Source organism: Sturnira hondurensis, unplaced genomic scaffold, assembly GCF_014824575.4.
Source record: "Sturnira hondurensis isolate 20B ecotype Veracruz unplaced genomic scaffold, ASM1482457v3 Scaffold0000880, whole genome shotgun sequence".
NCBI classification, from domain to species: domain Eukaryota; kingdom Metazoa; phylum Chordata; class Mammalia; order Chiroptera; family Phyllostomidae; genus Sturnira; species Sturnira hondurensis.
In genome coordinates, this window is record NW_028073511.1 from 22,685,596 (window position 1) to 22,708,136 (window position 22,541).

Below are 22,541 nucleotides of genomic sequence, written 5' to 3' on the forward strand. Positions count from 1 at the left end.
GTACAAAGGTCAGCTCTTTTCTGGTTAGCACTGATGACAGCTCTGCGTAAGAGCTGAGGCTGTCTGGGGCTCTGAATATACCTTGTCATGCTGATTTCTATTCTCTCTGTCAGCTGTTTCCAGTGGAATAGGACCAGGGGGACCAGTGTGACTTGTCAGGCTGAGAAAAGTTCAGAAAGGCCCCTTCTGGAGTTTCTCTTACTTTACCTGCGGAAGCGCACCCAGCAGGGGCATCTTAAGCCTGGCAGGGTTGTTCTGCAGAGTTTCTCTGTTGGATGTGGTGTCTGCACATTGTGCGGGAGCAGCATGGGCACGCCATTTTCTTTGGAGAGGTTTGTACTCTACAGGTTTGGAGGAGTGAGTGCCTTGCTGCAAAGAATTCCAGGCTGTCAGCTCTTGCCTGTCTAACTCCCAGCCCTCTGCCTTTGCATGACACACAATCCAGACCTCTCTGCTCTGCACAGCCCTTGCCTTGCTTGCCAGCCAAGGTGGGTGGGGCCCAGCAAACCCTTCGTTGCTCAAGTTTCCAATCTCCTGCCGATGCCTAGTTGGACCCAGTGGGGAGGGACACGGAGATCTAGTGTGGCTTGGTAAGCTGAGAAAGGTGTAGAATGGGTTAAAAGGCAATTTTCCCATTCTGGGAGGTTTCTCTCCACTGCTGCATCCACTGCTGCTGATCAGCTCACACTGGTGGGGTAAGGGCAGGGCACCTCTCACGGATGAGATTTGAGACTGGGGATATCTGTTTTTTTTTCTTACCTGCTCAACAAGATCTCTGTTATGGCCTCCCCCCATGTTGCACCAGTCTCTCAGGTCTCTGACCAGCTGGTTTCAGTGGGCAAGAACTCGTAGCTCCAGTGTGTCTTAGTACAGCTGAAAGAGGTTCAGAATGGGTCCAAGAGAAACACTTTTCCCATTCTGCTACATTTCTCTCCATAACTGTGCTTTCACTCTGGTCTCTTTGATGTCAGAGCTGCTGCACGCAGGTCCTTGTCCCACCATGCTTCAGCTCCTCTTCAAAAAGTCTCCATGTGGTACCCAGCCTGTGGCACTGATTGTCATTTTGGACCTCCATGCATACCACCTCTCCCAAAAGCAAAATGTCCCTCAAGGTCACAGTTCTCTATAGCTTACAGGTGCCTCTGAGTGTCCCAGGTGTGGCAGCCTGCTCATTTTAGAAGAATGAGTTCTTATCTGAAACTCTTCAGGCTGGTCCTACAGCTATGAATGTGCTGCTCCCTGTGTGTGTGTGTAGCCTGAGACTTCCAGACTCCATATATCCTCCCAGGTCACTCCTGTTTAGGGCTGGAGATCCCTGTGCAGGACGGGGCCCTCTGCTTCCAGAGTGGGAGGGAGCTCCAAAGCTACAATTTCTGTCTGGTCCCTTTGATGCTGCAGGCACCACACACAGAGGTTTTCCCCTTCAACCTATAAAATCTCCTTACCGGGTGGTAAGAAGCATCTTCTGTACTCCTTGGCTTCACAACTTCATATTGACCAAGATTCCATTGATTGTTTAGGTTAATTCTCGGAAGATCAGCCCAAATCTGGGTTGGGGCCAAGAACAAATAGACTCAGCTTCCACTTAACTCAGCCACCATCTTCAGCCCATCCCCACAAGTATTTCTTTACTGTTGATTCTCAGAAATAATAATGCTAGATTGAACGGTAGTAATTTTAAATGTAAATAGTGCTAAATTACTGTGCAAAATGCTTAAACTCTTTATGCACTCAACAAATGGCCTGGGTTTTCTCAATGCTCCTATTCTCACCAGGATTTGATATAATCTATTTTAAAATATTTTGCCAGATAGAATCAATATTTCTCTTGCACTTTAATTGGTTTTCTATTGATTATTGACAATATTGAGTATAGTTTCATGTTTGGGGGACACTTACTTTGTTTCCATAATTTGCTTGTGTCTTTAACTCACACAGTCATGCACTGCTTGACCACATTTCAGTCAACAGTGAATCGTGTAAATGGCTGTAGTGCACTACACAGTCTACGTAAGTAGTGGGCCGTGCCATCTAGGTTTGTGTGCGTGCACTCTGTGATGTTCACACAATGAAGTTGTCTAATGGCACATTTCTCAGAATGTATTCCTGTTGTTAAGTGGTGCATGACTGTATTTTTATATTCCCATGTAACTTTTATTGTACCGTTGATTTTTAGGAACTTTTTATTTATCTAGCTCTTATTAATTTGGGTGTTAAAATGTGAGGAAAATATTTTCTCTTATCTGAGAGCTTTAAAAAATCTGATATAGTAGTACTTAGTTACACGTATGTCTGGTTTTTGTCCTTTCCCCTGGAATGTAAGTTCTATAAGTGTAATACTTTGTTCTCTTTGAGCTTTTTTTAATTGAAAGTTTTATTACTTGTGGACTCACATGCAGTTATAAGAAATAACGCAGAGAGAGCCTGTGTATACTTTACCCAGCTTCCCCATTGGTGCATTTTGTAAAACCGTCATGCAGTAGAACAACTGGGACACTGGCATTGATACAGGCCACTCAGTTTGATGACAAGCCACCAATACATCAGCATAAGGATCCTTTCTGTTGCCTTTTATAATCACACACTTCCATTTCTCTCTTTACACTTGTGTGACTTTTAGTGTTAATATTTTCCTTGGTCTTATAGAAATCTGTCAGTATTTTCCTTTATTGCTTCTTACTTTTGCATTTCAAAACTTTGATAGGCCTTTTTGAACCAAATGTATTTTCTTATCACTTTAAAAAGTGTTTGTAGTTTATTTCTGTAGTCTTTTAATGTGTCTGGCCTCTGTCTTTGAGTGTGGTGCGAAGTCTGTGCACATGGTGAAGAACAGATTATTATTTACTTAATGGATACAGTATTTAAAAACAATTTAGCCTTTCCTACTTATTTGAAATGTGTTGCTAATATAAACTAAATTTCATCATACATAAACCCATTTCTAGATGAGCTATACCTTTTCATATATTTTTTCCTATTCTTGCCCCACTAGAATGTGTTAATTGCTGTAGCTTTTAAAATGTGGTTTGATATTTCGTAGGATAAGTATTCCTTCACTGTGCCTTCAAAATGTTACTGGTTATTTCTGCAGATGGTTTTTTTTACATGAATTTTTAAATAAGCTTTTCAAGTTTTATTATAAAAATGTTCTTGGGATTTTGATTGGTAGTTCATTGAATTTATAGATTAATTGGGTGATAAATGACATATTTATGTTTTGATTCTTATTCCAGTCCCCTTGAATAATAGTTTTACAACATCATAGTATATCATAGTAATTCAAACAAAACTGGTGGTTATACTGTCTGACTTTAATTTATAGTTTTATAAGCCATATTATTATGGGGAATGTAGTTAATTTCACAGGGCCTCAATTTCCTCATCTGAACGTGGTAATAATAATAATAGTATTATATCACAGGGTTGTCGTGAAGATGATATACAATGTGAAAAGTGCTTAGAAGACTACATGGAACACAGTTTGTGCTCAATACTTGTTAGCTATTATTATTTCTTCATATAGGTCTTATATACTTGTTAATATAGGTCTTGTATACTTGTTGGGTTTGTTCAAAGCCATTTTATGACTCTTCTTGGCATTCAAATAAGATTTTTTCCCATTAATTATTCTAATTACTTGTTAGTGTACTGATAGGAAACCATTGACTTTTGTCTGTTGATTTTATATCTCATCACTTACTGAATTCTCCCATTGTGATAGTTTTTAATTAGATTTTCTGCAGTCTTAATTTATAAATAGTGATGGTTTTGTGTCTTCATTTCTATTACTCATACTTGTTTTTTTTGTTTTAACTAATTAGCTAGTTATACAGACATGCTTTTTTGTCATGTTTTTGTCTTAGTGGAATTCTTTTATGTTTGATTGTACATGTGAAATTTGTTCTAGTTATTCCTTTTAATCAATGCCTTTGTCAAACAGAGGAAATCACTTTATATCTAGTTTTGTGTCTTTGTTTACTTTTTCCATCAGAAAATGGGCATTGAATTTTAGTCAGTGCTTTTCCACATCAGTTGAGGTAATTTAGTTTTGTTTTTTTTCCTTTAATCTGTTAAAGTAGTATTTGTTACAGGACTCTATGGTATTGAACCATCCTTGCATTCCTGATATAACCTCAACTAGTTTATGTTGTATCATTCACTATGTTAATTTTCCAGTATTTTATTTAATATTTTTGCCTTTATATTTATACACAAGACTGGCTATAATTATGTTTTTATTATTTTTGCCTTTTTTAGTATTGGTATATAGATTATGGTAGAATGAGTTGAGAAGTTTTTCACATCTCTGGTTGATTTTCAGTTTTTTTGTTTGCCTGTAGGTTTAGGAGAACATCTCTGAAAAATTTGTGATCTTATTACTTCCCATTTGGTTTCATTACTTTTCAACTGTGTTAGAACTGTTAGTCTATTGAAATTTAAAATTCTTGCACAAAATTTCTTATTTATAATTTTTATAAAAATATTTACCATATTTTTTTCATGTATAATTTGCACCCATGTATTTGGCTCAAATTTTCAGTAAAAAAATTCTTTTGTCTTAATTTTTAATTCAGTTGTTCACTTATTTATATTTAAAGACACAACCAATGATCATATTCCAGGGTATTATTTTGCATACAGATAGCATTATTGCTTTCTAGAGTTAGACTTCTAACACATAAGCATAAATAAAAGAATTAAAAACATTTGTGTAGATATGGAATTAGTCCTATCCATGTATAATGTGCATCCTTATTTTTCCCTCAGAAATTTGTCAAAAAATTCCACATTATATATGGCAAAATACAGTGTTTTATTTAGATTTTCAGATTAATTAATATTGAATTTTACATGAAATATTCTTATAAAATTTATATTTTCCTTCAATCTAATAATTATGTTCACTTTTATTTTTTAATCATGTATTTATGTTATCCCTTTCAGTTGTCTTTAAAAATAAAACAATTTCTATTTTCTTTGTCTACTTGATTGATATTAATTTTATATATTTTTAAATTTTCTTCTACATGCTTTGGATTTGCTTTATATCAATTTTTCTGCTTCTTTGAGTTTCTTATTTTATTTGTTCTCTTACAAAATCATTTTCTGATCTAAACAATTAAGTCTTTTATATGTCCCCTGCATTATGCCTTGCTATTTTGCATAGGTTTCAAAATTTAGAAGTGTCATTGTTCCTTATTTTGGAATAGTTTATAAATTCCATTTTGATTTTCTCTTTAGCTCAAGAGGTATTTTGAAAATGTACAAGTTCATGGGTTTTTGGGGGGGCTTTTCAAATATTTTTTATTATTGTTTTGTATCTTTTGTTATGTTTCTGGGAGGATAATCAGAGAATATAATCTATGTTATGTCTGCTCTTGTCAATCTGTTGACATTTTCTTCTGGCTCAGTGTTTTATTTTTTTTTAAAGATTTTATTTATTTATTTATCTTTAGAGGGGAAGGAGAGAGGGAGAGAAACATCAATGTATGGTTGCCTTTTGTGCGTCCCCTGCTGGGAGTTGGCCTGCAGGGAACCCGCCTGCAACCCAGGCATGTGCCCTGACTGGGAATCAAACCGCGATCCTCTGGTTCGCAGGCCCGTGCTCAATCCACTGAGCTACACCAGCCAGGGCTGGCTCAGTGTTTTAAACATTGAAAAAATAATTATGATATAGACAGATTATTTTTTTTACTTTTTCTTTTTAAAATTTTATTGTTATTCGAGTACAGTTGTCTGCTAAGTGAAATAAGCCAGGCAGTGAGGACAGATTCTGTTATATCAAGCTTTGAACTAAGTTCCTCAGATCATCCATATCTTTCTGCTTCTTGCCCTTTCGGTTTCTGAGAGAAGTGTGTTAGATCAACTTAAAGTGTCTGTGGATATGTCCACATTCCTTGTTGTTTACTAGTTCTTGCTGTGTATCATTCTGGGTTGTTAGATTTGGGACCCATACATCATTTTGTTTAAGTGGACCTTTTGTTAAAATAAAGTATCCTTCTGTATTCCACTAAATGCTTCCAATAATTTTGTGTCTATTTTTATTGAATATTAACCTGTGTTTACATTCTCTTGGTTAACTTCCTTTTTCTATATTTTGACATTGCTTTATTTTCAGCAGTGCTGTTTTCTTTTGGCTTGCCTCTTATAAATGGCCTATAACTAGATTTTTGACTCAGTCTAAGTGCTTCTATCTTTAAATTAAAAAAAAAAAATCCTAACCTGAGGACATTTTTTCACTGCTTTTGGAGAGAGAAGAAGGGAGAGATAGGAACATCAATGTGAGAGCAAAACATTAACTGGTTGCCTCCCATATGCACCTGGACTGAGGATGGTACAGACTTGGGCTGGGGTTCTGGGGACTGAACCCACAACCCTGATGTACCCTGACCCGGTATCGAACCCACAACCTTTTGGTTATTGGACAGTGCTCCAACCAAATGAGCTACATTGGCCAGGTGGCTTCTATCTTTTAATAGGAAATTTGCCTAGTTTACATTTATTGTGACATCTGCTATGGTTAGACTCTGACTTTCAATTTTGTTTTAAATTTACTTTGCTTCTTTGGTTTTTGTTTGTGCTTACTTGGTTTTTTGTTTATTTTGCTGTGCTTCATTTTCCCTTTTCCTCCCCTTTGTGATGTTGGTTGAGTTGTGATTTTTTTCAAAGAGGAAATTTTTATTTAAAAAATTTCATAAATGACCCATGAAGAGGGTAGGGATTGACTGTGGGAGGAGGGGAGTAGGAGGGGCAGGGGAGAGCACTGGGGGAAAATTGGGACAACTGTAATAGAACAACAATTTAAAAAGTAAGCTTAAAAATTTTGATATTGGAAAATTACTTGCTCTATTAAATACTTTGATTAGAGCACCTTTACATTTTTATTTAATTTTAAAAAAGATTTTATTTATTTATTTTTAGAGAGAGGGGAAAGGAGAGAGAAGTAGAGGGAGATAAACATCAGTGTGTGAAAGATGTATCAATTGATTGCCTCTTGTATGTCCCCAACTGGGGACCTGGCCTGCAACTCAGGCATGTGCCCTGACTGGGAATCAAACCCTCAACATTTTGGTTTGCAGGCTGGCCCTCAGTCCACTGAGCCACACCAGCCACGGCTGTCCCTTTACATTTTTAATGAACATATCTAAACTTTTAATTTTTTATTGAAGTGTAGAGTTATTCAATATCTATATCATCTCACAAATAAGTCAAGGCCTTAGATGCTTTTTTTCTTCCTTACTTCTGATTCCAAGTTTTGATTATTTACAAATTTTTACAATATTTTATCATACCTTGCATAAATAATTATTTAGACTGAATTATAAGCCTTAATATTTTCTTTGCGTACCACTCAGTCTTCTTCATTTATTTTTTAATTCATTTGCTAGATTATATTCTCAAATATTTCATATTCTGTTTCAGGTAAACTTGAAATCTTTGTATCCTTAAATTTGCCTTATTTTTTCACCTCTACCTCAGCATCTGTATAAATGGATAAAGAAATATTGGCTCAAAAATACTTTTCCTCAGAACTTATTGCTCATTTAACTTCTGGAATCCATGTTGTTAAGGAGAAGTCTGATGCAGATGTAGTTACTGAACTTCAGTAAATTTCTCATTTATACCCCTCAGATAGCTTTGGGGGTTTTCTCTTAACTTTTAACAACCCCCACAGTGTGTCTCTCTGCGAGTCTTATCTTTTTCTAATTCTTTACACTGAGCAGTTGGAGGGCTTGCTCACTTGCTTGTTTAATGTTGGCTCCGCCTTCAGAGGGATGCAGGTTCACCCACGTGTCATCTGCTCTGCCGCCACAGCCCGCATCCACGCCACCGTCATGCCGCACCGGGATTCCTGTAGCAACCCTCCTTCTGCCAGTCCACTGCTCTCCTTGCTCCCACCCTTGGCCTCTACACGCCGTTCCACCCAGGCCCCTTAGTAGCTGCCACAGTAGTCTTTTAAAGCTTCTGTGCAAAATTCTCTAATGACGTCACGTTTCACGATTCTTCTGCAGAATCCTGCGTGAGTCTTCTAATTACTTCTTCCCCCTTTCACTAGGCACAAAGGCCTCCTTACGACTCTTCCTTAAATTTCAGCAAAAGACTAGTATATATTCTTAGCCTATCAACTTGGTTCTATGTCTTTGATTTAAAAAAAAAATATTCCTTTACATAGTGGCATTTGTCTGTTAGCAGAGACATTAGGGTTAATTGACTAGCTGAGAGTATTGCAGTGTAATGCCATATTATTTATTCCATCTCTTGTAAGACACATGGATTCCAGACCCTTGAATTGGGTTCTGTGCAGTAAGTTGAAGTGACCACAGCTCAGGCTCATACATAGGTAGGGTCTGTGTAGGGTGTGGCTGCCTGAGGCCATCTTTCAACTTTGACCCCTCACCTTACACAGAAACAGTGTACTTCAAACCAGTCAACCTTGGGGGCACATGGGGAGATACATTATGAAAGACAAGAGTGGACTTCTCAGTTGCTTAAAACTTGTCTCAAATCCTGATTCTTTCACTTACTCACTTTTGGACTGTGAATAGCTGTCTGACTGTTCATTTGACTTTCCCTCATTGAATGGGTATTTATTGAGTGTCAGGACCCATATTAAAGGCTGGAGATGTATTCAGGGAACAAAACAGACAGATACCTCTGTTCTCAAGTGGCCTGGATGCCATTGGAAGAGTTTTCATTCTACTGATAAGTTGTCTTTGTTTCTGAACTTCAGTGTTTTCGTCTAAAAAATGAGGCTATAAAATCATCCTAATATAAATGCTGTAGGAATAGAGTAGTCACAATACCTGGCACATGGAACTTCTCTGTGTTTTATTTCCCTTCATTCTACTTTTCCCTGCATTTCCTTTTGACACTTACATAATGCTCTGGAAACTAACTGAATGTCAGCTCTACAGCAAGCAACCAATGAATTCAGGTTAAACCGGGTTGAGTGCCAATGTCTAGGAAATTTTCTAAGAAAATTGCAAATACTTTCATTGGAAGGTGCTGGCGCTCTCAGTAAGAGGATTCCACTGTCCTCCACTGTGAAGATCATTGGGGATGTTTATCAGGGTGAGACAGGGAGTTTTCAGAAACTTTGTTAAGTGCTTCTCTTGCCTTTAAAATGTCTTTTGAGCTCTAAACTGTGACGCCTTGATCATCCTATTGCATTTTTCCCGATTCCCTTTGTGGGGGTGATGACCATGTGACCATTTCACCTGGTTTGTGGCACAGACGATTTCCTTGTGCCCATGTTGCTTTCAGTGCCTTATTATTTTCTTAACATTATGAGTAGTATATATGTGCAACTTTATGAGAAAATGGAAAAAAGCAGACACTCTGGTTTAAAAAAAGCCATGGAATTGGCTGCTACCCAACGGGCCTGCCAGTGCTCCCGGCCTTTGGTGTGGTGCGGGATCTCAGGTGGCTGGAGAAATCCACCCTAAAAAGCAGCTCTGAGAGTGATGATGTAACACGGAGCAGTAGAATTTAAATTTGGTGCTAAGTAATACTTGAAATTAGGTGCCACGTTGGCAGTGTGCTTCTAAATTGACAGTCATTGGACAGCATTCCATATTATCTCTAGTTTATGTCCTAACTGAGCCAGTTGGGAACACATCAAGAGTTACAGCTTCAAATTGTTACAATGTACGGCTTGTCACGCTGTGAGTATGATAGAAGTACTTTCATTACTTGCACAGCTTTGAACTTTTCTTTTAATGTACTTCTTCAAGTTGACATTTCTTGTAGGTATAATCTAAGATTAAATTTGGTTAGCCCTCTTCACAGTTCAGAATTTAAATTAGTGAAAAATCTTTCTATACTTCTTTATATTCAAGATCATACAGGACTTGTTATTTCAACTTCAGGAAATATTCAAATTTTGTAGGGACTTTAGCAATAGATTCAGAAAAAAAAATTGTAATAATATACAGGTTTTTCATGAATAAAAATGTGGCACTTCAGAGATATTCCAAAAACCATGTAATTTAGTCTAGTGCCTGGAGTTTAGAATCATTTTTTCAACCATGAACCTCAAATACTTGGGTTGAATGGGAGTCTGATGTCTGTGTACCCAGTGTGGATAAATGTAGAGAATCTTGTAGGTCTAAATACCTGAAAGAGACTATTCTGTTCCCCTCTTTCAGGCAACCTGTCTTACATACCACCCTGTCCACTAGGTCTACAGGCAGTGGTTCTAAAACTAGCAGAGTTAAAGGAATCACCTGCGTAGCTTTAAAAAATTCACTTTCCCAGACTCTAGTCATGGAGAATCCAAGTGGGTAGATAAAGGAAATAACGACCTTGGCACAGGACCCTACTTCCTGGCTCTTCTCCTGCTCTTAACACAGTTTGCTGGCCACAGCACATCCATCCATCCCTGATAGTCATTTATGGCGCAACACTTAAAACAGTAGCAAAACTATGTGGATAGATTGGGAGAAGGAGATGCCGCAGCCACAGCTGGAGGTGAATGAGAGACCTTTTAAGAACCTCTCCTCCTGTTATATAACACAGAATGCCACGGCAGTTTCTGCCTTAAAATATTCTCCTCTTTCCCCTTGTCTGTCATGTGACTGTGCGTCTGGTGTTTGTGTGTGTGTGGTAGGGGGTTGGCGCTCTCTCTTTCGTTCTTCAGTTTATTGTCAGTTAAATAGAAAGTGAGAGAGAAGGAGAGGTACAGATAAAGATAAAGATATGGACACTGGCAAAATTTAAGACAAAAAAGAGCCATTTAAGAGGAAACAAGGGGACACATTTTGAAAAAGATGTGAAATAGAGATTTTTTAGATTTTATTCTAGATCATCTTAAGGTACCCTCACTACTTTAATACATTTGTATCCCAGTTTCTCAAGTGAATGGCTTTATTTATAAAGACTGATAGCATTATCATTGGAGATGATCAATCATTAAGTCTTCCTTACATAGGGAACTCCATGCTGTTCATCTTACATTAAGCCAAAGGAGTGCTGAATAATTATAATATTCAACAAATATTTGTTGATGAGGATGCTTAGCCTCATGGAATTTATAGCCTGATGGGAATACAGATAAACAGAAAATGACACCACTAAGTGCAAGTGCTGTATTGGGGAGATAGAAAAGAAGGGGGGGCACCAGAGGAGGGTGATTTACCTAATCCTGGGGAGTGAGGGAAGCTTTCTAGAGGAAGTGAGATTTAAGTTGAATTCTTACAGGTAAAAAGAAGCCAACTGAGAGTGGCCAAAAGACTGAATGTGCCTAGGCTGGGGGGGTAAAAAAGCATGACCCCGTATCTGAAGAACTGAGAGTGGTCCTAAAAGGCTGGGTGGAAGCTGGTGAGAGAGAAGGCTGGAGAACTAACTGGGGGCCAGGTCATGAAGGATCTTTCAGATCATATAAAGGAGTTTAAACGTTACATTGGGTGGCTGATTTCTTATACAGATTTTATATTTTGCCTTTGCATTTAAATTTTTTTAATTTCTAAATTATATTTTATTGATTATGTTACTACAGTTGTTTTTTATCCCTTCCACCCCATACCCTCCACTCCCTCAGGCAATCCACTCACTCTTGTTCATGCCCATGAACCATGTGTATAAGTGCTTTGGCTACTCCCTTTCCTACACTGCACTGTACATCCCCGGGGCTATTCTGTAACTACCTATATGTACTTATTTCCCTCACCTCTCACCCATTCTCTCCTTTCCCCTTCCCATCTCTATCTTTAATTGACATTTTAATTATGATGTGTCTCTAGTGGGCCTCTCTGTGTCCATCTTGTTTGGGACTCTCTGTGCTTGTTAGACTTGCATGTTTAATTCCTCCACCAAATTAGGGAAGTATTCTTTCATTATTTTTTCAAAGGATTTCAGATTCCTTCTTTTTTCTCTTCTCCTCTGGCACCACAATAAAGCAGATGTTGGATTGCTTAAAGCTGTCTCACAGGCTGTTTACACTATCCTCATTTTTTTTGGATTCTCTTTTCTTCTTCTTGTTCTGATTGGTTGTTCTATGCTTTCTTATGTTCCAAATCATTGATTTGGTTCTCAGCTTATCTACTCTCCTGTTGTTACCCTGTAAATTAGTCTTTATTTCAATTAGTGTATCCTTCATTTCTTACTGGATCTTTTTTATGCTGCTGAGGTCCTCACTAAGTTCCTTGAGCATTCTTATAACCAGTGTTTTGAGCTCTGCATCTGACAGATTGCTTATCTCCATTTCATTTAGGTTTTTTTTTCTGTAGTTTTAATCTGTTCTTTTATTTGGGCCATCTTTATTTTTCTCCTTGTTTTGGAAATTACCCTGTGTTTGTTTCTATTTATTAGATAGAGCTGCTTTGACTCCGTGTCTTGTTTGTGTGGTATATCACTGACCACCAACCTTCACCATCTGTGGAGGATCAGCTGTGCAGGGGCAGGGTGGTGGTGGTCCAACGTGATCTGTAGCTGTCCACTGGGTGCACTGGCCCTGGGGTTTCCCAGATGGTGCAGGCCAAGATTAGCCCCCAACTGTGTTTTTCCTGGGGACACTCTGCCTGAGCTATAAAACAATCTGACAGGCTGCTACTTGTTCTGGGCTTGGAGATTTCCAGGTGAAGCCAAGCTGTGAATCTAAACTGCTAGTTTTGGGCCTGGGGCTCAGTAAGGCCAGCTGCTATTTCTTTGAGAGGATTTAGGAAGTTGTGAAGCATGAGCCAAGACCGGACATTCATATGGAAATGCAGCTTGGGAGGGTCCATCTGAGTTGGGTGGGATAGAGTCTCTGGGGATCTCCGAGGTGGGTCAAAGAGTGTTAGCCAGGATGACGGAGTCTCAGATATGGTACCAGCCTACTGGCTCTGTGTGGGGAGGGCCCAGAAAAGGCACAGTGGCCTCTGCTTGCTTTGATGCCAGGCACCTCAGCCTCCCCTGCGTGNTCCCCTATCACCCAAGCTGGGTGCTCAGGGGGCACCTTTCTTGTGGGCTGAGTATACCCTCCTCTTGTAGTTGAGCCTTGATTGCTGTTGGCACATCAATGGGAGGGATTTACCCAGGCCACTCATCGGCAAGGATATGCTGTGATCACTGACCACCAACCTTCACCATCTGTGGAGGATCAGCTGTGCAGGGGCAGGGTGGTGGTGGTCCAACGTGATCTGTAGCTGTCCACTGGGTGCGCTGGCCCTGGGGTTTCCCAGATGGTGCAGGCCAAGATTAGCCCCCAACTGTGTTTTTCCTGGGGACACTCTGCCTGAGCTATAAAACAATCCGACAGGCTGCTACTTGTTCTGGGCTTGGAGATTTCCAGGTGAAGCCAAGCTGTGAATCTAAACTGCTAGTTTTGGGCCTGGGGCTCAGTAAGGCCAGCTGCTATTTCTTTGAGAGGATTTAGGAAGTTGTGAAGCATGAGCCAAGACCGGACATTCATATGGAAATGCAGCTTGGGAGGGTCCATCTGAGTTGGGTGGGATAGAGTCTCTGGGGATCTCCGAGGTGGGTCAAAGAGTGTTAGCCAGGATGACGGAGTCTCAGATATGGTACCAGCTTACTGGCTCTGTGTGGGGAGGGCCCAGAAAAGGCACAGTGGCCTCTGCTTGCTTTGATGCCAGACACCTCAGCCTCCCCTGCGTGCCACTGGTGTCCTTCAAGCCATCATCCCAGCAGCAGAGCCTAAAAGGAGTGAGTAAGTAGGTGAGTCCATATGTGGGTTCTTTAAGAGGAACTACTTGGAGCTCCAGAAATTTCTTCCACCAGCTCAATGTCCACTGGGTTTTGCAGACAGAAGTTTCGGGGACTTATCTTCTTGGTACTGGAACCCTGGGCTGGCGACCTGGTGTGGTGTGGGTGTGGGTGTGGGTGTGGGACTCCTTGCTCCCAAGATATCCCTCCCAAATTTTTAACCACCACACATGGACGGGGGACCAGCCCATTCTGCATCTTTGCCCCTCCTACCAGTCTGGATAAATGTGGTTTCTTTAATCCTGTAGTTCTCAGACTTCCCTTCTGCTCAATTTCTGTCAGCTCCGAGTAATGGTTCTATATTTTAGTTATAATTTTGATGTGGTTGTGTAGAGCTGAGCCATGTCTGCCTATGCAGTCATCTTGAATGGAAGTCTGCATTTTTTCAAATCATAGAGATAATCACCATAGCATAAGAGGTATGGCCATTCTGTTTGTCACAGATAAATGGGAACTTTTAAAAGTAGGCGTGTATGTAGAAAAGGGTTAATATAGAAGGCTTTTATTTCTTGTAAGCCTTGTTTGCAAGGTTGGTCTTTGGCTAGTTTCTGGGAACTTAGCTGATAAGCAGTTCCCTATACTGGTATAAACCTTTCCCTAAAGAGAAGGTGGTGTGATGTATCTAGATATGCAAACAATATGGCTGATACTAAAAACCTACTTCCTTTCTGGGACTCTGGAATTTTGATACGAGCTCGACAGAGGGTGCCTATGTGCCTAGCCCCTATTGAAAATGTTTGATGCTGAGTCTCTAATGGGTTTGGTTGGGCAGAAACATCACATATATGTTCCTGATTTTCAAAGCTGGGAGTATGGTATGTTCTGTGTGACCTGTCATGAGAGGGAGAAATTGTAAGAAAGCTGCATATGGGTTTCTTTGAACACCACCTACCTTTTCCCTTTATGATCCATTGTATATCTTTACTGCATCACTGTAACAAGTCTTAATCATGAGTACAATTTTGTGTTAAGTCTCGTGAGTTCATCAAACAAATCTCTTGACATAGAGGAGGTCTTGAGGATCCCCAACACGTGTTATAAATATTTACCTATAGATATTTATTGAGTAAAAATCGACCTATCAAAAGGTAGAAGTATTAGTATGCTTGTTTTGATTTGTATAATTTTTAACCAAAACTTGTCTAACCCAATTTGATCTCCCACTATAATTCTGTATTTCTCAAACTTGGCTCTGAATCACTGTTACCTTTACATGACAGAGATGTGTTTGCTCTAAGGACAGTCCAAAGAAAGAGTGACTCTATCTCTAAGGACAATTTCAAATCAGGAAAGTCAAAAGCATTCGAATAATGACAAAAGCCCATGAAATGTCTATAGTGTCCCAAGATGACTTCTTTTTTCTTTTAATAGGTGAAAACTTAGTTGATTGTGCAGCTCCTGGCATACTAAAGTCAACCACATGATTGTAGTTGACTATACCCAAATGTCGCACTGAACTACGTTAGTATTTACAGAATAATAACCATGGAATATATACTTCTTTATAATTTATATTGGGAACTGTATTTTGCCGTGTATAATGTGCTCCCATGTATAATGTGTATCCATGTTTTGTGTGCATCGTACATGGGATTAGTATACCCGTTACTATGCCCATGGCATGTAATTGTTATACCCATGTATAATGTGCATCCTCATTTTTCCCTCAACAGTTTGGGGGGAAAGTATGCATTATACATGGCAAAATACGGACCTTTCAAATAATTTCTTTTTAAACAATTCAAAGACATTCCAGGCTTTTTAATGAACTTCAGATTCTGCCTGAAGGAACTTAAAACCAACCAGGGAATCCTTGGATTTCTTACAAGATTCATCATTTTTGTAAATTCTTCAGGGCTCTGTTCCTTCTTAAACAGAGTGACTGGCAGCAGTGTGACCCTGCTGAGCAGTCCCCCAGGACGGCTTTTATGTTTCCTTTCCTTTTTTTTTTGGTCTCTCACTGGACTGAGCTAGGATTGTAAAAATGATGGGTTTACTTCCCTCTGATTTCTATTTGGCCTTTTAAGCTCTTCACTGTAGCCTTTTCTGGGACCCAGTATTTAACACAACTTCCGAAGCATAACTTAGCTTGTTTCTGATCTGTATTTCTTGTCTAATTGGAGGAGGTTTACAGTTCATAAGTGGACGTTAAAAGAGAAGCTCCCTGGAGTTGTTAGTTTGCAGCAACACAGTGATTTCTCAGCGTAGGCTATTTCACATGGTGTCTGCTCCCATTTTATTGCCTTCCCATCCTTTATTTTCCTCTTTTTTACTTAACACATCATCAAACTCCTCCCCTCAGTTCAACATAAACACTTATTTTAATACTTACTTCACTTACAAAATGGAGTTTGATGTCTCTAGTTCATAATTTTCAAAGCAAATGAAACTTTTAAATTGTATTTCTCTGCGATAATTTCACGGGAAAATATATATTTAATCCTCATGCAAGGATATATCCATTGATGAGAGAGAGAGAGAAAAGCAGACAGACAGACATTGATGTGAGAGAAACATCCATCAGTTGTCTCCCATAAATGCCCCAACTGGGACTGAACGCACAACCTAGGCATCTATCCTCAAACCCGCAACCTTTGGTTTATGGTACAACACACCAACCAACTGAGCTGCGCTGGCTAGGACTCAGGGAAATATTTTTATTTATGCAGGCCTAAATTCTTTCTTTGATTAAAAAAATGTTTGAGCAGGGTAATTGTTTTGTTTATTTGGCTTGGTTTTGTCCTCCTTGGCCAATAACTTTAATACTTTCTATAGCTGATGTGAATCTAGTTGGAATCAGTTATTGCCAACAAAAGTTCAGTTCTGATCAAAGTGCAGATTATCCATGTAGGCCCTTTGTACTTAGAGGCCTCATTTTTTTTGCTGATATTACTTACCCTTTAATCAGTCAGTTAGCTTTTTAATTACATGTGGGGGAAAAATAAAACCTAGTATTCATGTTAACTGCTTATCTGTAAAGTGGGCTGCTTAGTGATTGGAGTGTTGCAAGATTTGCTGGTGTTTGCTGTGTCATTGTTAGGTTTCAAAGAAAAGTTCCCGAGGCTGCTAGTAGTAACCATCACAACCCAGTAGACTGATTATTTTCTGAATGATGTGTTGTTATTGCAGCCTCTGTAGTGTGACCTTTTGCTATTTTCCATTCTAGTTTCCCGGAGAGATGGTCATTCAGAGCCTACGCTTCTGTTTTATATTTTGACCCTAGGATGAGAATATTTATTCAGGCCAAAAGAGTTAAAACAAAACACCTATGTCATTCCCTCTACAGACCCAGGTAAATCAACTTTCTTTGATTCTCTGCATACAGGTTTTATTTATAAAATCAATATGCCTTCCTCCCCAAAATTGTCAAAGTAATTTGGTAGTAAGATTTTCTACAATTTGATAGCTAGATTTTACATTTTGATAGTATGATTTTTGCTATTGTAAATAAAAATTTTTAAGGTTTTATTTATTTATTTTTAGAGAAGGGGAAGGGAGGATGAGGAGAGAAATATCAATGTGTGGTTGCCTCTCATGTGCTCCCTACTAGGGACCTGGCCTGCAACCCAGGCATGTGCCCCAACTGGGAACTGAACTGGTGGCCTTTTGGTTTGCAGGCCAGGACTCAATCCACTGAGCAACACCAGCCAGGGCTATTATAAATAAAATTTACACTGCATTCTGGAAGGTCTGCTAAAGAGTAATCAATTATGTCTAACAAATTTTGGCCATAATAGCCAAACACTGAGGTGAACTCTGTAAGTCAGATAATCACCTTAAGTAAGAATTTTTGTACTTCAGTGAATTTTAGGTGCTTTGCTTGTGGTAGTTTCTATTAAAAAATCACAGTTCATTTGTAATTTTTGTTTACTCATATATTTGAACTATTGAATCATGTACTTCTGTGTGTGTGTATATATATAATGTATAGAATGAACATATTTATAACATATTTAGTTCATTTATATTTTATTTATCTTTTATATTTTAGCATAAACTTGTTTTATTACCACAGTAAATTTTATTGCCATACATAGTTACAATTTTTTGTGTGTTTATGTGAGAACTTTTAAGATCTACTGTTTTAGCAAGTTTCAAATATGCAATTTAACTACAGTTACCATGCTGTACATTACATCTTCATGACTTATTTTGTAATGGGAAGTTTATAAGAACATAAACTTTTTTAAAACTGACATTTACGTGTTGTAAGACTAATCTTGACAAACTACCCATGCAATCAGAGCAGTGTTCTTTGTATGTGGGGTTTTGGGGTGGTCATTCATTTATTTGCCAAACATTATCAAAGTCTTTTGTGAGCTTGAGGTTGTGCTGGGTACAAAGCATAGAAAAAATAAGATTAATTCTAGTTTTGAGAAACATAATATCTACTGGGAGAAACATTTGATGCTTGTATACTGTGTGTGTGTATGTATATAGATGCATTATTTCTGCATGCATTATTTTGTCTGATTTTTTCAGTGACCCCATGGGTTATATTTTATCATCACTATTTTAGAGTGAAGGAAATGTCACAACTGGACAAGGGATCAAATATTCTGGCTTCAAGTTCTTTACCAATTCAAATTCCATGCTCCTCCTCCATGTCTCACTAATTCTATTATAGACTTACATTTGTTATGTTGTCTTAGTTTCATGACAAAGTAGATGCTGTCCAGGGCCTTGCAGTCACAGGGGTTTGATTGCTTACATATCCTCCTTTGTTGCACACCAGTCTGTTTCTGGTCCAGTTTCCAGATGTAATGTGAGAAATATGAGATCCAGTGTGTCCAGTGGCACAGTTAGTTTCCCCAGACACACTTGGCCTGGCGTACAGCAACTCAGAGAGTGCTGTAGTGTGGCATGAGATTAATGAACTTCACACTCAGCAGTGGAAGGCCCTCCCCGCTAAGATGAGGGCAAGTTTGTCCCTGGAAAAGTCTGGATTGTTGTAGGGATTATTACTTTTGGAAGAATTTCAGCCAGGGATTTCTAAGGTCTTTTTCAACTTAAAGATTTTGTAAGTTTGTGATTCTTGGAGTCTTAAATATTATTTATCTGTATAATGCAGACAAGTTAATGTAAGGCCCTGTTACTTGGTCTTAGGCCACAGGCATTACTTATTTTCTTTGACTTTGAATTCTTTAACTGTAGTAGAGAAATAACTGTCAGATTTATACACACACAAAATCTCTGCACATCAGAGATTGTGTAAAGATGGATATAAAATGCTCAATAAAGTTCTTTAAGGGAGATAGAACTGAAGTGTCTGTTTCAAGATCTTCGTTCTTCATGAGCACTGCTTCGCCATACACTGATAATACCAAAAGGAGCCTAAAGACATGGAATAGAGGTAATCCTGCTTTCTTTGAAGCAGCACAGTCCTTTTAAAGTTACCCAGGGACACTAACTTTATGGCCTGCTGTTGAGTACTCTGCAACACTATTCTTCTGCAGTGTCTTTTCATTTCTTAGGGATGCTCCCCACTCCCTCACTTGCATTGTTCTCTAAACTAGTGAAGTAAAATAAATAAACCATTGAAGTGTATAGATGACTATAGGATGACATTTAGTTATTTAACATTACGCATTCTCATGCAGATCACTGGGTAGAATTCTACAAAGACTTCAGATTTTTAAAAAAAGGAATTTATCCAGCTATTCATTTCATTTCCTCATTCCCAAAGTATTTTTACATAAACACATGTACTTAATATGTGTTTTTAGGAGGTAATAATAATATATTATATACTTACTCCAGTGAATTTCAACTTTTTTCATCTCATGGCACACATTTGTAAAATACTAAAATCCTGCAGTACACCAAAAAGTAGATTCTGGGATTGGCAAAACTTTTCTGTGAAGGGTCTGATAATAAATATCTACTTACAGTCAGTCTCATTCGCATATTCTTATTTTCCTTCATATGTAAATATGTATATATTTATATATTTACTATCTATTAAAATGGAAAAACCATTCTTAGGTCTTAGGCTGTACCAAAACCAAGCTGCTGGCCAAACTTGGCACATGAGCTATATATTACCTATACCTGGCAAGACTCTTTGGAGCATATAGATTTAGACTCTTCTCTCTGCCTGAGTGAATAGCTTTTTTTATATGTCTTAAGACATTTTGGTTTCCAGGAATGATCTCTAGGTATCCACCTACCTCTTGCTGAAAATGTGATGCCTTTCTAAACACAAAGTTATCAGAGGATGGTAAGCTACCATAGGTATGAGGCAAAAGTTAAATGAGGTGTACAAAGTATCTTTTCACATGTCTATAGGCCATTTCTGTGTCCTTTTTGGAGAAGTATCTATGCAAGTAATTTGCTTAGTTTTTCAATGGATTTTTTTGGTGTTGAGTTTTATAAATTCTTCATAAATTTTGGAAATGGATCTGTTAGCAGATGTATGATTTAGAGAATGTTCTACTATACAGATGGCCAATAGACATAAAAAAGGTGCTCAACATCATTAAGCATCAGAGGAAGGCAAAATAAAACCACAATGAGATATCCACTCACACCTCTTAGAATGGCCATCATTAGTAAATCAGTAAACAAGTGTTGGTGAGGATGTGGAGAAAGGGGAACTCTTGCACTGTTGGTAGGAATGCAGATTGGTGCAGCCACTGTGGAAAACAGTGTGGAGATACTGCAAATAATTAAAAATGAAGCTGCCTTATAACTCAGCTAATCTACTTCTGGGAATATATCTGAGGGAACCCAAAACACTAATTTGAAGAACATAAGCACATCCATGTTCATTGCAGCATTATTTGCAATCATCAAGATATGGAAGCAGCCCAAATGTCCATCATTAAATAAGTGGATAAAACAACTATGGGACATTTACACAATGGAATGGTACTCGGCCATAAAAAAGGAGGAAATTTTATCCTTTGAGACAGTATGGATGAACCTGGAGAACATTTTTCCAAATGATATTACAGTCAGAGAAAGATGAATGCCATATGATTTTACTCATATGAGGAGTCTAATGAACAAGCTGAAATAAAAAGGAAAACAGAGACAAGCTCATAGATGGAGAACAAATGATAGCTAGTGGCAGGGGAAGTGAGAGGGTGGAGGGATGAAGCAAAAAGGAAAAGGATTCATGGACAATAGTGTGTTGTTGCCGGGGTGGGGGAGGTATAAGGGGACTAAATAGTAATGACAAAAAATACAATAAAGATTAAATTTAAAAATATTAACAATGGCTGGAATTTTTGTGGACAGATCTCATAAGTTTTAGTTGTAAAAAATATTTTTCTTTTGCACTGGATGTTGTCCTATCTTTTTTATTGGGTCAAAAGTCTTCTCGGCAAAATAATTTTCCAGGTTCATACATTATGAACTTATAGTTAGACATTTCAATATTACTAATGCATGTGATCACATCATATTTATTATCAGTTTATCATATAATACATATTGTCTAGCCATATATGCATGAGAATACAAGCATATTAGGTAAAAAAATTAAAAATGTATCTCCCTTATGATCCAGCAATTCCACTTCTAGGGATATATCCAAGTAAACATGAAATTCTTATTTGAAAGAATATATGCACTGCATGTTCACTGCATTATTACTTGCAATAGCCACAATTTTGGGAGCACCCCAAATTCCTATCAGTAGCTGAGTGGATAAAAAAGCTGTGGTACATTCAGAAATTCACCCCATGAAAATGAGGTGCTGAGCACCCTGAAATGCAGAAACAAACAAAAAGAGTCACCTAAAATGGGGAGACAAGGAAAGGACCCCCAATCAAAAGGAATAGAAGAATCCCCAGTAAAAGAGCTAGACGAAATTGGGTCAAATAATCTATCAGACATAGAATTTTTCAAAAAATGGTTAAGGATATTCAAGGAACTCAGTGACAACTACAAGGAACTGAGTGGAAACTTCAACATCATGAAAAGGGAATAGAAACTACAAGCAGGAACCAAGAAGAAATGAAGAACAATATCTGAAATTAAAAATGCACTAGAAGGAATTACAAACAGGTTGGATGAAGCAGAGGACCTGGAGCCATCAAATCAGTGAGCTGGAGGACAGGGTAGAAGGAAATACCCAGGTAGAGCAACAAAATGAAAAAAAGACTTAAAAAGTATGAGGATAGCTTACGGGAACTTCAGGACAACATGAAACATAAAAACATTTGAATCATAGGAATACCAGAAGGAGAAGAAGAAGAGCAAGGGATAGAAAACCTGTTTGAAAAAATAATGACAGAAAGCTTCCACACTTGGAGAGAGGAAAAGCCATGCAAGATCAGGAAGCACAGAGGGTCCCAATCAAGATGAACCCAAAGAGGCCCACTTTAAGACACATCATAATTAAAGTGCCAAATTTTAAGACAAAGAGAGAATCTTGAAAGCAGCTAGGGAGAAACAGATAGTAACATACAAGGGAGCTCTGATAAGGTTAGCAGCTAATTTCTCAACAGAAACATTGCAAGCCAGAGAGAATAAGAAATATTTCAAGTAATGAAAAGCACGGGCCTGCAACCCAGACTACTCTACCCAGCAGTGCTCTCAATTAAAATGGAAGGCAAAATAAGGAGTTTCCAAGACAAAAGAAGATTAAAAGAATACGCCTCCACCAAACCAGCATTGCAAGACATGCTAAAGGGACTGCTTTAAGAAGATGAAGGTATATATACATAGAGAGAGGAACAAAACTAGAAAAGGAAAAAATGCAATGACTAAGTATCTATCAATAGTAACCTTAAATATAAATAGTTTATGTGTTTCAATCAAAAGACATAGGATAGCTGAATGGATGAGAAAACATGACCTTTACATATGCTGCCCACAAGAGACCCACCTCA

At 38.2% G+C, this 22,541-nt stretch overlaps 1 protein-coding gene across 1 annotated transcript in view; it reads left to right on the forward strand.

Annotated features, from left to right (window-relative positions):
* Window positions 1-22,541, forward strand: part of MORC1 (MORC family CW-type zinc finger 1) — a 124,914-nt gene that overhangs the window by 22,670 nt on the left and 79,703 nt on the right. The window contains exon 7 of the mRNA XM_037056862.1: window positions 16,868-16,993. Within this exon, the coding sequence (XP_036912757.1) occupies window positions 16,868-16,993 (126 nt within the window). The remainder of the gene's footprint in view (window positions 1-16,867; window positions 16,994-22,541) is intronic.